This window comes from Montipora capricornis, chromosome 2 (genome assembly GCF_036669925.1).
Source record: "Montipora capricornis isolate CH-2021 chromosome 2, ASM3666992v2, whole genome shotgun sequence".
NCBI lineage: Eukaryota > Metazoa > Cnidaria > Anthozoa > Scleractinia > Acroporidae > Montipora > Montipora capricornis.
In genome coordinates, this window is record NC_090884.1 from 2,093,306 (window position 1) to 2,108,161 (window position 14,856).

General features: G+C 38.0%; 2 protein-coding genes across 5 annotated transcripts in view; one reads left to right on the forward strand and one right to left on the reverse strand.

The window, feature by feature from the left end:
* Positions 1–3,659, reverse strand: part of LOC138038392 (putative histone-lysine N-methyltransferase PRDM6) — a 30,690-nt gene extending 27,031 nt beyond the window's left edge. For both annotated transcript variants that reach the window (XM_068884226.1, XM_068884224.1), the window contains exon 1: positions 1–3,659. This exon is cut by the window's left edge and continues 1,023 nt beyond it. The gene's annotated coding sequence lies outside the window, so the exon portion shown is untranslated.
* Positions 3,660–3,823: 164 nt separating this feature from the next.
* LOC138038394 (putative histone-lysine N-methyltransferase PRDM6) lies at positions 3,824–14,856 on the forward strand. Of its 3 annotated transcripts, none has more exons than XM_068884241.1 (5): positions 3,824–4,204; positions 10,313–10,535; positions 11,579–11,862; positions 12,558–12,807; positions 13,264–14,856. In XM_068884241.1, exons 1-5 carry the CDS (start codon positions 4,199–4,201, stop codon positions 14,031–14,033), a joined length of 1,533 nt encoding a protein of 510 aa, XP_068740342.1. In that variant the 5' UTR covers positions 3,824–4,198; the 3' UTR covers positions 14,034–14,856. The 3 variants fall into 3 exon arrangements, with proteins under 3 accessions (XP_068740342.1, XP_068740343.1, XP_068740344.1); XM_068884242.1 differs by lacking the exon at positions 3,824–4,204 and adding an exon at positions 4,277–7,695; XM_068884243.1 differs by lacking the exon at positions 3,824–4,204 and adding an exon at positions 9,969–10,064.

Here is a 14,856-nt window from a genome sequence, read left to right on the forward strand (position 1 = left end):
TTCTCTAAGATTGCTGTAACTTTAACACGGCTTGCTCCAGAAAACTGTCTTGTTGGCACTGAATTCGAAAAGTGCGTGATCTATAAGGTTAAGGATGGCAACCTAACGCAAGGCTACCAATAGCTCTGTCAGTATTACTCTTATACTCTGATGATTTCATGATAATGATGACGATGATGAAGGTGAAGATGACAAAGATAATAATAGCTCCTAAAAAAAACTTATTCCATATCATCGTGGTAAGAAGCTTGCAAAAGATTTGATCTTCTTTGAAGACCGATATCCCAAAACATAAAGAAAAGAATGGATTCTGAGCCGTACAATAAGAAACAAGAGGAAATAAAGCAGTTCTCTATGCAGGAATTATTTTTCATCCCCCAAGGATAGCATTTTATTTTCTTAATTTAGGTCATGAACGACTCCCATAAAGAATTTAGTCAAGAGTTCGTACAATTACTTTTCATGCTCCTAAGATAGCACTTATTTTCCCATTTTAGGTCCTAAACGCCGGCGAGTCCCGTATTTTCAAGAAGACTTTGACTTTATGTATAGCGAATTTAGTCGAGCGTTTGTACAATATATAACACGGATAATCAATTCATCAAGAAAGCATTCAGTCACATTGATTTTCTCGTCTGAGAAGATTCAAAAGTTATGGCCCACTTGTTCAAGGTCCAGCGAACATATGGACCAGCTGCGCATCGGTTTTTCTCAACGTAATGGCCGTAGAAATTTCAGTGTTAACCAATATTCTACATCTTAAGGACGGGTATCTAATGTTACACCCGCAGTTTGGAAATATTTCTTATAACACTTTGCATTAAAAATATTGACTCTTATGTTATTACATAACAGGCCTTACTTAACAGGCCTGCTCAAACACTGATCCGTAGTTTAATTGGTTCCTTTTTTATCTCTGTGTGTGACCTCGTAAAAGTAGATACAAAAATAGATACCTCAACCACGAAAAGGAAAAAGGGGCACAAATCGCGTAAAATCGGATGCCCGCAGAGAACTTAATGTTACTTATTCCTACGACGTCATTCAAAGCGGAAAACAAGCAAGCGTTATGAGGTGCACAATCAAAATATTCATTTTGATAAAGAAAAAATCTCGCTGCCGGATCAATTTGACGACGAAAATGATAACACTTAAATGTTTTATAAATTTTGCTCGCATGATGCGCACGATTTTTGCTTGAACAGATGTATAAGAGTGAAACCTAAGACCATTAAATAATCAGTCTGCCTTGGGTGTGGTTGACTTGGCCATTATAAATTATGCTACCGCAATTCATGTACGGGAATACAGTAAACCTTCTTTTTCTCAGTTTCGAACAATTTTGTTAGTTTCTTTATCCCCTACTACAACTGGAGCTTCAACATATCAATATGCGCCCTCAGTTGTCTTTCAAATTTGACAGTTTGTGGTCCTGTTTGTGTTTCCCTCTTCTACGATTTAATGAGATCAATCAAACGAAACATGAATTTGTCCGTTGTAAGCCACTGTTGCCTGACAGCAGCTAGATCTTTGTAAGTTCGTCACCAACAACTCATCAAGAAGAGTTAGAATGGAGACGGATAAACCGATTTCTGTACGATAACCTCGCATCATATTATTTGCCATTTTAATTCCGTGGGAGCGAATAAAGCTTTAAAAATTGTCCCCTGATAGAAAAGGACGCTACACGGACGGGATTCCTGGTAAATAAAACGGCATCGCTACTCTCATGTCAAGGCCACTGACAGCCAAGTGGGCAACTGACAACGCCGTACCGATTTTCCACGATAACTTTCAGCCCAATCATCCTTTCTACAGATACCGAAGAAACACACATTTCACACTTTTAGCAAATTCAAGACGGTGAAGAATATTCAATAGATCAGCAAGGGCGTTACGAGAGGCAAATTCCACTTCGTTACTTATTTACCGACTGACGAAGAAATAAATTGTAACATTAAAGATTGCCCTGTTTTTGACTTAATCGAACTGGGAAATGGGCCGCAAATTCCCTTCGCATGACAAAACAATGAAAGCGTTTAGACTTATGCATTTGTAAGGTTTTTAAGCTGTGTTTATGAGCAGGAATAAACAGAGCTTTCCAGCAAATGATGGACAATAATTACGTTTTGCAATGCGGAACTTTCCGCTACACAGTTAGGTTGGTAAATTGAAGACCAATTAAGTGTGAAAATAAGGGCAGTATATTTGGCGTCAAAAGACACGCTGTTTTGGTTTACAACCCCTGATATTGGTCAAGCAAAGAAGGAGACAGAGATATGGACCTTGCGATGAAAATTCAATAACAACAAGAGGTTATGTCAACTTTCTAAACCATTATTGGTCGAAGGTTTATATACCTGCTTTGCTTAAATTACGCAATCTACATGACAATCGAACCCATGTGTCCTTTTTTACGGTTAGATGAATATCTACACTCGACGGAATTAATTCCTTCGATATTAGACTTCATTTCTCTCCGTACTTTCTCGCCCCCGCTTTTGCACATATTCTACATTTTTAACAATTTTAGTAACTGGAAGAGACCGTGTAAATAAGGTTATTTGAGCCACCGAACAAATCGAAACCAGCGTCTTTTGAAGACATGGCCAAACAGAGGACCAATCACGTGATGTAACTCAGCACGTGATGTGATTCAGCGTGATGTGATTCAGCGGCTCAGTCAGCATTAGAAATGCCTGATTGACTAAGTTTCGCTTCAGTAGCTTCATTTTTTACCCGTCGAAGTAATGTAAGGATTACAATGGCTATTAACAGCTTCGCTAACTCATGTATTTTAAAATAATCTCCAATTTTTTTAAACCATTATCATGTCGTCGGCAGCTTAAAAGCACATAATAGTAATTCCACGAAGTTTATACACGACCGTTTTGAAAACCACTTCAGGAAGTTTCGAAGGTTTGCTGTGTGGATAAAGTCAGTAAGACAAGTAAAATGAAAATGTAGTACTGTCTCAGTTTAGTAAACTGAATCATCAGCGCTGTTTCGAGTTATCCACCACCTGAGAATTTTGCTCTCAGAAAAATTTCCATCAGCTCGCACGAAGTAAGCATTGTGGATTGTGATCATGAATCGGGAAGTTGTAAATTTGCCAAAAAATGTTTTACTTGACTTCTAATGGATACTGATCCTTGAAAACACATTACTGCGGAGCTGAAAAAATCTGCAGTTGTCACGATCATAAATATAGCTCTACAAATATCAAGAGTCTAGTGTTCACAAAGAAACGACCTGATATATTTGCTGAAACCACTTTCGGTAGTTGAAAGGGGTGATTGCACGTTTTTTTGGTTTGTAAAAGCCAGACTTGAGTGATGACCCATCGAAAGTTCCATTGAACCGCTTACTGAATTATCAAATGCGTTTTACTCAGATTTGAAATACTTCCTGTGAAATAAACCTATCGCTTTAACAAAACCGATTGGTTTTGAAATACAACATTATCGACTGCATTATAATTTTTTTCAGAAAAAAATTCTTCGTTAACCATAATTTAACAAAACAGGAAAAGTTTTAGCAACAGCTGGAGTTAATTGAACCGTAAAGGATAAAACAAAGCCATTCCATATTAAGTTTTCTTTCCTAACAAACAACCTTCAACTGTTGAAACCCAATTTTCTTAGTGCTCAAACGTGTCAAGACAAAAGCCTTAACGCGATTGCAGCTTAATAATTTCCACGTGACGATGCATTTTAATCCTCAAAACTTTGACCCCCTTAACTTAAGTTCCTAAGCAAGAGGGACCTTTCGACCAAAACTAACCTCAGTTATCACGTCTCTCAGAATACTTCGCACACATCGTAAAAAATAAAAAAACTAAAAGCTTGTTAATTGATCTCAAAGACATTTTCCTCTCTTATTGTCTCCATGCCGCGTTTCTGAGGAGCATTGTTTCATCAAGCATGATGAGTCATTATAATGCTGACAAGTGGGACCTCCTCCCAAAACAAGAGAGAGCTGAACTGTAGTTTTGACATCATAATAACTTGTGTTTGCTTGACGCACGCCAGTTGAAGGAAACGACTGTAACATGTGACGGGATCACCTTCCAGCGCCCAGAAATCGCGCTGAAAAGTAAGATCCGCTTTTAATTTGATTGGAGCAGTTTAACTGTCCAAAAACAGAGAACAACTTGCGCACATCTGTAACCAGCCCAGCCAAGAAACTGATCAACGAAATGATGGTAAGATTAACGCGCTTAATTAAGCAAGCGCAACTAAGACAAACATTCTTGCTGAACAAATTAAAAGTTATGCAGCCAATGCAAAGCAGAGTGACCGTCCAATTATAAATTTTTACCGACTCCAACAAGACGAGATATTCTATCCAGAGTGAGGAATGCGCAATTTTTATCGCAGTTCCCTTGATAAAACTGCATCAGCCTAACTTTCGTTTTGTTTTTTTTTTTCTTTTTTGGCGTGGGTGGGAAGAATGTAACAGTGTGATGGCAAAACTCCCTAAACATGGCATTTCCTTTTTCCTGTTTCGTAGTTTTTATTACATAACTCGTGCAATGAAAGAAAATTTTCTCCTTCCAAATGTAAAATCAAAACGTAGATCAGATTCATGATTTTATAACACAGGCGCAAAGTTACTGAATATTAAATACCACAAGTTCATTCGAGCAATCGAGGTAAACGTGATTTCACGAATTCAAGCGTGGACGTCTATTAAGTCTATTCATTAAACATGTGCGATTACTCATGTGTGAAATTAATTACAAGCACGCCATTATTAGCACAAAATGACCGTTACCGCGTTTACGTTTTTCAAGAACTTAATCAGAAATTTTACCAAGTGGTCATTTTATCATATCCTTTCCAATGACCTTCAGCTACTGTTGGTTCGCATCTATTTCCAATTTCTCGATTGTTCTTAGCCAATCTTGTGCTTCTTTTTTATTTTTCTGGCGAAAAACAGTCATGATAACGTTGAAAAAGAACATAACAGTACCACAAATAGTGTTGGATATTTGACTGTACAAAAAGTTGCTAAAAGAGGAAATCTCGTGTCTGATCACAACCCCTGCTATGGTTTACCAAAAATCATATCGAATTGTTTAAATCAACAAAATTAAGGTATCCTTGCAACCAGCCTTTGCTTTTAAACGAAGGAAAGATGTGCTTAAAAGTTGTTGTTTTGGACTAGATTTTTGTCTGGGTTGCTTAGAAACTACTGTAAATACTATCGAGTCAACACATTTATAGATAAGCCATTATAAAGTCCTTGCCCAAATCAATATTTTTTCTAATGGCTAGTGATATTGCAAATATTCCACATGAGAAGCGGAAAGGCATTGATGTCGCATACTTTCAATTCTTTCCGAGCTGAACAATAAACCTCTTTCCTTTCACACCTAATGTACGTTTCAGATGTGCAGCATTTCTGCTTAACTCTCTCAGAACTTCCTCTACACAGTTGAAAACTACCCTTTATTATGGAAATAGCAAACATGATTCTTCGCATGCTGTTGACGTAAGACAGAACAGTACTTATACAGGACATTTTCTTTTAAAAATAGTAAAAATTTAGTGTACATTCATGATTGAGTGTCAGTCGGTCACTTTGGAATAACGCAAGTAAGTGTTCGTTCGATACCCACTGCTCTCGCTGTGGAATCAGTTCGAACTCGTCCTTTCAGCTATCCCTTGCTGCTCACAATAAGGGACAGAAAGGCCAGAACAGAACATCCTGGCTGATATTCTCATTCCAGGATCATCCCAAACAAACGCAATTCAAACTTGGGGTTTATTCAGAAGTAAAACAAACAACACATCATGTCTAGACTAAGTTATTGCAGTTATTGTTTCGTTTGGGACTACGATTTACATCTTGGTCTTGGAAGGAGGATCCAAGATAGTAAATCATCCTAGAGAGGAAACGAACGTTTTCTGTGTTCAGTTTAAATGCAAAAAATAAAAAGAATTTGGCCCCAGTTCAGGAACAGAAAGATACCAGTACCATGAAATCTCTTGGTACTTGAGAAAAGAACTGAAAAGTATGGCGGCAGTCGGGCAATCAACAACTTCGTCCCACCAATTATGAATCATGACCCTAACCGAAATTTGTGCATTTTAACTAAGTGAAACTGTTTTGCCCTCTAGGAGCGTCCTTCTTGCATGCAAACAGCCTTTTCCTCTAGCGTTCAAGAAGGTTCCTACACCTTTTTAAAGTTCATGCTACGATTATGTTTCCGAAACCGGCTTGTCAAAAGGTAGAGAAGTCATGTGACATAGTTAGGATGTGAGCGTTTTAATTTCAACCAGGCGTCAGTTGGCTAATCATGTTAAAACATTCAGATGAAAACCACAAATAATGGCGAAGTTATATCATCTGTCTTGCACATATTGAACGAGAAAATGTCAAGATATCAAACAATAGTATCTATTGTAAAAGGAAGAGTTCACCTCGAACAGCCTAAACGTTTTTTCTTACATGTAACAAATGATGTCGATTGTGTTTTAAATAATTCTTGATAATTTTAAAAACAATTATTCGATACATGGACTTGACCTAAGGAAAACCACTGTGCGATATATGCATACGGCTAGCACATTATTCCTGAAAAGGAAGCCAATTTCTCTTGTATCCAACAAACGGGAATAGCTTTCTTCTTCGGGTTTCGAGAAACTTTGAGGGACCAATCGAAGTAAGTCAGCTAATTAGCCAGCGAGTGTCAGTCCTCCAGAAAATTAACATTGCCACCACAGAAGCGAGAACGAACATTTCCGTATCAACTCAGCGATTCTTTTAGGGTCTGTTTCCTTCCATGGGCTTGGCACATGGATAGATGTTTAAAAAAAAGACATTACAAATCAGTGTTAACGTTATTTACTTTTTATTTCAGAACAAAACTGCACTATTTTCATCGTACTGTTGTAGATGTGCGAGATAGCATCTCTCATAAACACTCGCTAGTATAGGTCCAATTTGCAATATTAAGACCAAATATCGAAGTGACATCTTCTTATATCGATTCATTTAAGATAAGAAGATCTTGAAAGTAGCCATAAAAATAATCGGCATTAAGACAAAAGTATACAAGGAATTCATACCAAGTATATTGGCGTTCTTCACTTCACAATTTTTTGCTAAAAAACAAGCCATAAATATCAATAACATGAACCACAGTACGTGACCCTTAAAGTTGTAACACCAAGAAAAAGTTTGAAACCTAGGTTCCAAAGCTGACATTTACCTCATATTACAGTTATAAGAATGACTAAACATGATAAGTCATTCCTTTATTTATATGTTTATTTTTTAATGATAAATTATAATTTTATATTCGTCATTCCACGTCAACGAACTGTCTGAAACTATTCGGCCATGACACCGTTTCCTGTAATGTTGGTACATCGCATTCTCATGGTGTTTGAGTCGATTGTAAATTTGGTTCCTCATTGCTTCTGTTTGTAAAATTTGCCATGGCAAAGATATTAGATTTACCTCAAGAGCATTTTCAAACACCCTTTCGATATGACAAGTATTGTAGAGACTACAGAGACTGTTTTTCCCTGAGTGTTTTGCCACGCCCTGTATTATCTTCTTCTGTATCAAGTTAATAAATAACAGTGAACTTGAATTACTCAGCAACTTGTGGCAAGAATGAGTTTTGCTGGCGAAGAACATATTTGCTCAACAGTACTAAGACATTACCTCTCTTGACTGATGGTAAGTAAGAAATTAGTAATTCCTTAGCTAACTCACAGAACTAGAGGCAAGGTTCACGACTGCCAAACGTTTATTCTTGAAAGCTGTTCTTTCAACGATTATTCAATTAGCATAAGGGAGGTGTGAGTTTGCTTAACATTTCATCCCAAAAAACATTTCTGGCCTAAAGCCAAAGGCGAGTCAGAGATTGATAGGTGGCTGCATAAAATCTTAAATTGGGTACGTTTTTACTACAAAAAAATTCGTCGTTTTGTGTAGGAACGATTTCTACCTTTCGTCTCAGAACACTGAGAGTAAAATGTTTCAAAAATCTTTTAAGGGCGGAAAATGTTTACAGTTAGGGAACGTTTTTCACGGGTGGATTTCTGGACCCTGGACGCAATCTTTTAGGATGAAGTTTTTGCAAGAAACAGCATTTATTTGTAATGCAAAATTTACAAATGTTAAATTTAATGCGATAGCGAATTTAAAATATCTGCAATAACTGGTCACCTAAAATAACTTTAAATCTTTGCTAGATAGGTGACCACTAACAAAGGAATTAGTTCCATCTTGTTGTTTTAAACCTTACATTATATTTCTTATCTGACTGAAACTAGGAAACGAATAAATATTTTTGCAGATGAATAAATTACTCGACCAAAACCATTATATATAGCAACTGTGATATTGCAACAAACCTGTTGTTATATAAATCAATTTTATTTTCGCATATTTCAAAGATACGTCACAAGTTGCACTGTGCATGCCTTCTGTAAAAGTGTTAGCAAAACAAGTCCTTGATATCTTTTTTACTGTTACACCAGTGAAAATATTTATCGCAAAACTGTCTATTCTATAACTTCAACAAGGTAGAGAAGAAATAAAGTGTTTCAACTACAGGAACACTGATATGGGTCTTCCAAATGTTTTTCATGTATTGAAGTCTTTTAAGTCTGAACATCAAAATGACAAAAAGTAACTTCAATATCCTTGCAGATGGTGTTGCAATCATTTTTCCGGACTCTTCTTCTACGTGTTTCCTTCTACCTCTTTTTCATTCACTTCATGAAGTAAAATTTTTCATTTTTGAATTTCACCAGACTCAAACATCCACATCTCCTTTTTGTCATCCTCAAGTCTCTCTTTTATAGTTGTATCAACTCTAGCTGTTGCCTAGTCTACCGAATAACAGTAATCTTTCAGCAGTCGTAATATCGTGAAGTCCTCAGACGACTTGTCTTAATTACTTAAAACTTTAACACACGCAGAGCCTGGTGCGTTAGGTGCTTCCACTGTTACGTGTGTGTTTATTTTTTGCTCTGTTTGTTGGTGCTGTCGGTAGCAAAAACCTACACTTCATAAGTGAACGGGTGAAAAGTGTTGTAACCACTTGCAGAAGAACAGAACCTTGAAACAAGATGTTTTAGGCTTAAAAACTGATCAGACAATAAATGGGGAGAAAGTGTTGCCCCAGTAATGACATCTACAAATTGATACACCTTCGAGGCTTTTTAATAATGGAAAGCATAGGCCCGTCTCGGGAAAATGTCTTTTCCCGAGTTGGGGTTGAAGATCCCACACATTGGCAATGTCCGAAAATAGTAAAGCGTGGAGTTGCCTTTGATGCGATCTGATCCAGTATCCGTTGAAGCTAAATTAAACTAAATATAGTGAAAGAGCAATGCTTAGTTTAGGACAATTAAGTGAACTCACAGCCGTGAGAACATAACTTTAGTTTACAGAACCTGCACACCTTAGCAAATGTCTTAAAGTTTCCGCCTCAATGACATGATCAGTGATTTACGCCAAGGATGGTGCATGATCTCATAAGTTTTTCTTTTCGGTCCCACACGGAAATCCGGTTGTACACAAACTAAAATAACCGGTCATCATACTTGTTTAGCTTTCGTCAATGCTAGCTGACCTATGATTTAAATTACTGTTCTTAAGGATTAGGCCGAGTTTCTTAAAAAGCACCCATATGTTTCACGGTCAATGCTCTTTTAGAGGTAGTCTTTAAGAGAAGTAGAAAAAAATGTTTTCCTTACATGCTTAAAATTAAGCTGCAGTTACGTCTTCAAGCAAAACATGACGTATTTGTTGGTTACTGCAATTTGCTTTATTCTCCTTCTTTCCACGTCTCATTAACAGTGCAAATATTGAGGAAATCGATCTTTTTGTTTACAATAAAATTTGGCGAAAAGCCATTAATGATATTTTATCTCCGATTTTGCATTTTAGATTTAGTATGAACCTTCAAATTTGAAAAGAAACTACCAATATAATGAAACGTTATATTTGGCATCCTTCTATTTTTATTGCTTGGTTTGCGTTGGTGGAAGATAATTTCGGTTTTGTCTTATTGTTATCACTGACTTGCAGCTTACGTAGGTGTCTTGACGTGATCACTTTACTAACTGAGTAGTTTTCACTACGATTATTATCACAAGCTTAGTGTTAGGGAGACTTACGCAGTGAAAACATCCTTTTACCTCCTTTAGATTTTTATCTTGGAGTATATTGCCCCCGAACTATCAACTTTCCAAAGTTCGCTCACAAACCATCGAGACGAAAAAAAGCGGAAAGAGCAATCAAACTGAGATCATCCTAATAATCGACTTTGTCTAAAATGCAGGCCTCTACGATCGAAAGACCATTTGTGAAGACCCATTTCAACGGCACAGTAAAACCCGGACAGCCACAAAAAGAGGCCACACCATTTTTCACATTCACGGCTGAAGATTTGTACAACTGCCTGCACCAAAATGCAGGTGGAAAAGTGGAAACTGTTAACCTCGAGGAATCAAGATTCAAGAAATTGAAAGACAGTTTCACAGGAGCAGAGATGCATTCTTCGTGTAAGTATGAACAATTGTCTCTCTCACTCTCTCTCTCTCTCATAGAGGGCTTGCTGAGTGGTTTCTTGATTCCCGCATTTTTATTTACCTCCAAACATTCATTGAAAATCATAGGTTCTCGTTTAGTTTCAGTGAAATGCTTCAAACGTTCTTAATTTAGTTACACTTCTGACTCACTCTGAAAGCGGTTACCGGTTAAGGTTACAGAATTGGAAAGTTACGGAGCACTTACAATGTAAGTGATTTTCAATCCCGGGATATCATCGGCCCCTAAATCAGAAAAATGTTACTCATGCAACCACTTTCTGATCACACTAAAGTATTCAAATCTGGAGTTTTTTAAGAGTTCAGTCTCTGTCTGACTCGGGCTTCATTCACACTTTGCATCCAAGCACGGGCAGAAAAATTAAATCAAGAAATCGAACACAATCTCATTAGGTTAAAATGCCGCACAACTGATTCCAAATAACTAGTCAACACAGAAAAACGGTGCCCTCTAAAGTGGGCCGCGCGTACAAGGTCTCGACCTTGTACTCTTACAAACGCATTAGGTGGAGCATGGAATGTTTACATGGAAAAGTGTCGCTCCATCCCCAGCGAGAAATAATACCCACACTTAGGCACCAGCGAGCCTGCAAAAAAGTGTGGGCTTTGTTAGGCTGTTTCCGAAGCCGAGATTTGTCGGCAGGATTTTAGTATAGCAACGGAGGATGATAGCATAACTGGAATCTTTAACCTCAGAGATTTAAATCTTCGTCTTATGTATTCAGTTGAAATATAGTTGGCCACCCAACTAATCTAGCTTTAAAGTTATTTTGGTGACCAGTTACTGTATTTACGTTAGTCTTTGTAATTTCTTTGTAACATAACACTGTACAATACAAATAAACTCTCCCAGGGATTTGATTACGTTGAGCTAATTCGAGTGAGCATTTGAATTTACGTAAATGCAGTAAATATTGTAATCAAGAAGTCGTAAATTTGTAATAATAATTAATTAAAATAAAAGAGTAAGAAAATACTTATCTTTGTTTTCTCTTTAGTTTGTAGAAAATGTCACAAAGTCTACGCGATCTGCTGCCCTATTCACTCGACCCACATCTCACCTAAGGACTTTGATGCGGACAACTCTGTGGACTGGGACGGCTACGCCATCAAGTCTTTCCCGGATGTGGTTCAGCTGTGCAAGTCCAGTATTCCAGGCAAGAAATACGGTGTCTCTGCCCGGCAACACATTCCAGAGGGAACCTGGATCGGACCATACGAAGGAAGGAGGGTAGCACCTGATGCAATAAACCCGAACATGGATTCGTCATACCTGTGGGAGGTATGAAACCAAAACATTGCTGATCTTACAATGCACTTTTCGCCTTAAGGTTATACATTCGTATATTCTGCTGAATGGTTTCACTAGTTGAGTATAACGATATTAATCAGTTGGTAGCGTAACGCCAATCTCACATTTTTTTCTTACAATAGCAAATGGTTTTAACCCAGGAGTCATGTCAAAACCAAGAGAGGATGAGGTAAGAGAACGGATCCCCATGCCCCATCACAGTTTTAAACATCGCAAAGCTATTTTAGGTCCTCGCTCCCAATGCCGCGCATATTTGAATTTTCATCACGTCATTTGAACTGTCCAATCTGGTGCCTCTCTAAAAATAGCTGCGTGGCTAAAATTAGATTTTAAAAAACTGTGGTTGAAAGAGGCCCGTGTATGGGGGATCCGTTCTCTTACATCATCCTCTCTTGTCTAAACTTCATGAAGTAAGATCGTCCGGGTGAGAGCAGTCCTGAGAAGGACAGTTGTTGCTGACATAAACTAAGCGGAAGTCGCCCTCCGAGGATAACTTCCGCTCAGGTTGTCGAAACATCAATCAATGTCACCGCCTTTCTCAGGACAACTGGCAGCCGGACGATCTTACTTCATCACGTTTTCATCTTTCTTACAAATTCTCTTCAAACGCACTAATTCATCTCATGCTAACAATGACAATAAAACGTGACCCTGATTTACTTTAGATCTACAAAGATGGAAAGCTTCTGTACTATTTGGATGCTACTGATGAGGAGTCTTCCAGCTGGATGCGATTCATTAAGTGCGCGCGTCACATAAACGAGCAAAACCTGTTTGCATTCCAGTATTGTGGTAATATCTATTACCGCGCATTCAAAGACATTCCTGTGGGCACAGAACTTCTGGTATGGTATGAAGAAGTCTACCCGCAATACTTTGGGATTCCCTTAAGCATCCACGACATGAATTCAACAGGTAAGTCAAAGTTACTGTTTCCTTATCCTTCTCCAACTCTCAATGTTCAGCAGTCAAAATTATCATATGGTTATACCGTATGACGACTGGAAAAAAATTGAGGTGCCCCTTTTTTTCCATCTTGTTGCAAGAGAAAAGGTTTTCCCCTTTCTCCACGAAGTTTTAAGTTGACATCGCCGATGTTTTCAATAGCATTTTTTTTATTCGGGCTAGCAAAAAAATACTAAAAAAAACTACAGCTGAGTGAAATATTCGAATATTGCTTCACACGTTTTTTAAAAATATTTTTGCACTCCAAGACTAAAAACTTGATAACAGCCTTTTTGACATATAATCAATTTGGGTCAATGTTTCTGCATTTATAATATCCTTCAACATTTTAATTCTTTCTATAGTTTGTCCTTTCAGTATTAATCTGCGCGATAAAAAATTTTAATGCAGCTTTATTCGCTTTAGGGTCCAGGCCTTATCCACTAACAGCAACCCCGTACACAGAGGGACATAAAGTCGCCTTAGTTCCAACACCGACTTTTGGCACTACAACACAATCATCAACGCATGCGCAAGCACCAAACCAAAGAAAGTCGCCACACTACAAACCACCATCGGCACAATCAAGAGCCAGGCAATCATTCGCTGAAGCGCCACAAAAAGAAAACACGAACAAACCGATGCAAAAGGACAATGTCAAAAGAAAGCATGAAGAGAACGACTGCCACTCTAAGAAGTTAAAATCACAGCATTTACCACAGAAGAAAACGGATGGTTCTAAAGAAATGCTACAGAAGCTGGAAGACGCGCGCTTAAAAGACAAAGCGGAGTTACCGTGTGAATGGCCACGCGTCGCAGATGGTGAATTCATTTTGGAAAGCGGCGAACCAAAAATATGGCATTGTGGACAGTGCAACAAATCCTTCGCCCAGAGAAGCTCGCTTCAGATACACAGCTGCTCAAGAAATACGAACAGGCCTTACCAATGCGGCCACTGCACCCAGGAATTTGCGCACCCAAATGAGCTGCGCACGCATGCTGTCATTCATTCTGGAAAGAAGCCATTTAAGTGCGGATTTTGCGCGCGCACATTTGCTGGAGCCACAACTCTAAATAATCACGTCCGCACGCATACTGGGGAGCGGCCATTCTCATGCAACAAATGCTTCAAGACATTTTCACAAGCATCACAGCTCAGCAAACACAAGAGGTCACTCTATGACTGTTACTCTTAAAAACCCTTTGCCCTCTTTTCCAATGTTCGTATACTTATTCTGTAAAATTACCTATCTTGCGGATTCATACACTTGGTAGAATATCTTTTTGTGACACAGGTTGCAAAAATGGTCCCTCGGGTAAAAATAACTCTTGATTTAATACCTTTTCCGTGTAACATAGTCAATGAAATGATGGTCAAACAAGAAGCTAGACACAAGAAGTTTAAAAATCAGTTTCCAGACTACTTTCCATACAAACGTATTTTTGGTCACCAGCTTTCCCCTTTGATTTAATAAGGTTTTCGTGTAAATATAACTTTGTAAAATGCTTGTAAAAAATATGCTATACGCAAGGAATGAAAAAGTTAGTCGGTTTTCCAATGGAAAGTTAAATCCGACAAAAGGCAGCTTCTGTTAAGTGGCCAGCAGAGAAACAATTCATTCAAGTGGACGATTACGAGGTACAAAAATTGACAATGTCTGATATAATTAATCGCTCGCCATAACAGTCTCTATTGTAGGAGGACTAGAGACTTCAATCACACTCTTGAGCTAAGTACACTGACTACACTAAGGTGTAAGCTTTGAACTTTGTACCTGTGTGTACAAAGTGTAAACAGTGTCGTCAATAAGTAAGTGGCAACATGAAGTATCTTTTAATTTGAATTTCCATTTGTAGACATGCATGCAAAGATATACACAACCGTACATTTCTTTTACATTCATTTGAAAAATATAATTAATCAGGGATCAATGACGTTCGTTTTAGCAACGCCACCCCTTTTCCCATACATGTATGAATAAAAACCATGCATCTTTTACTTAAATAACAGCCATGAAA

Bases quoted from the DNA above. Each gene is read 5' to 3' on its own strand.
- LOC138038394 (XM_068884241.1), top strand. The intron at 11,863-12,557 runs GTATGAAACCAA...GATTTACTTTAG, and splicing joins ATTCGTCATACCTGTGGGAG to ATCTACAAAGATGGAAAGCT. The intron at 12,808-13,263 runs GTAAGTCAAAGT...TATTCGCTTTAG, and splicing joins CCACGACATGAATTCAACAG to GGTCCAGGCCTTATCCACTA.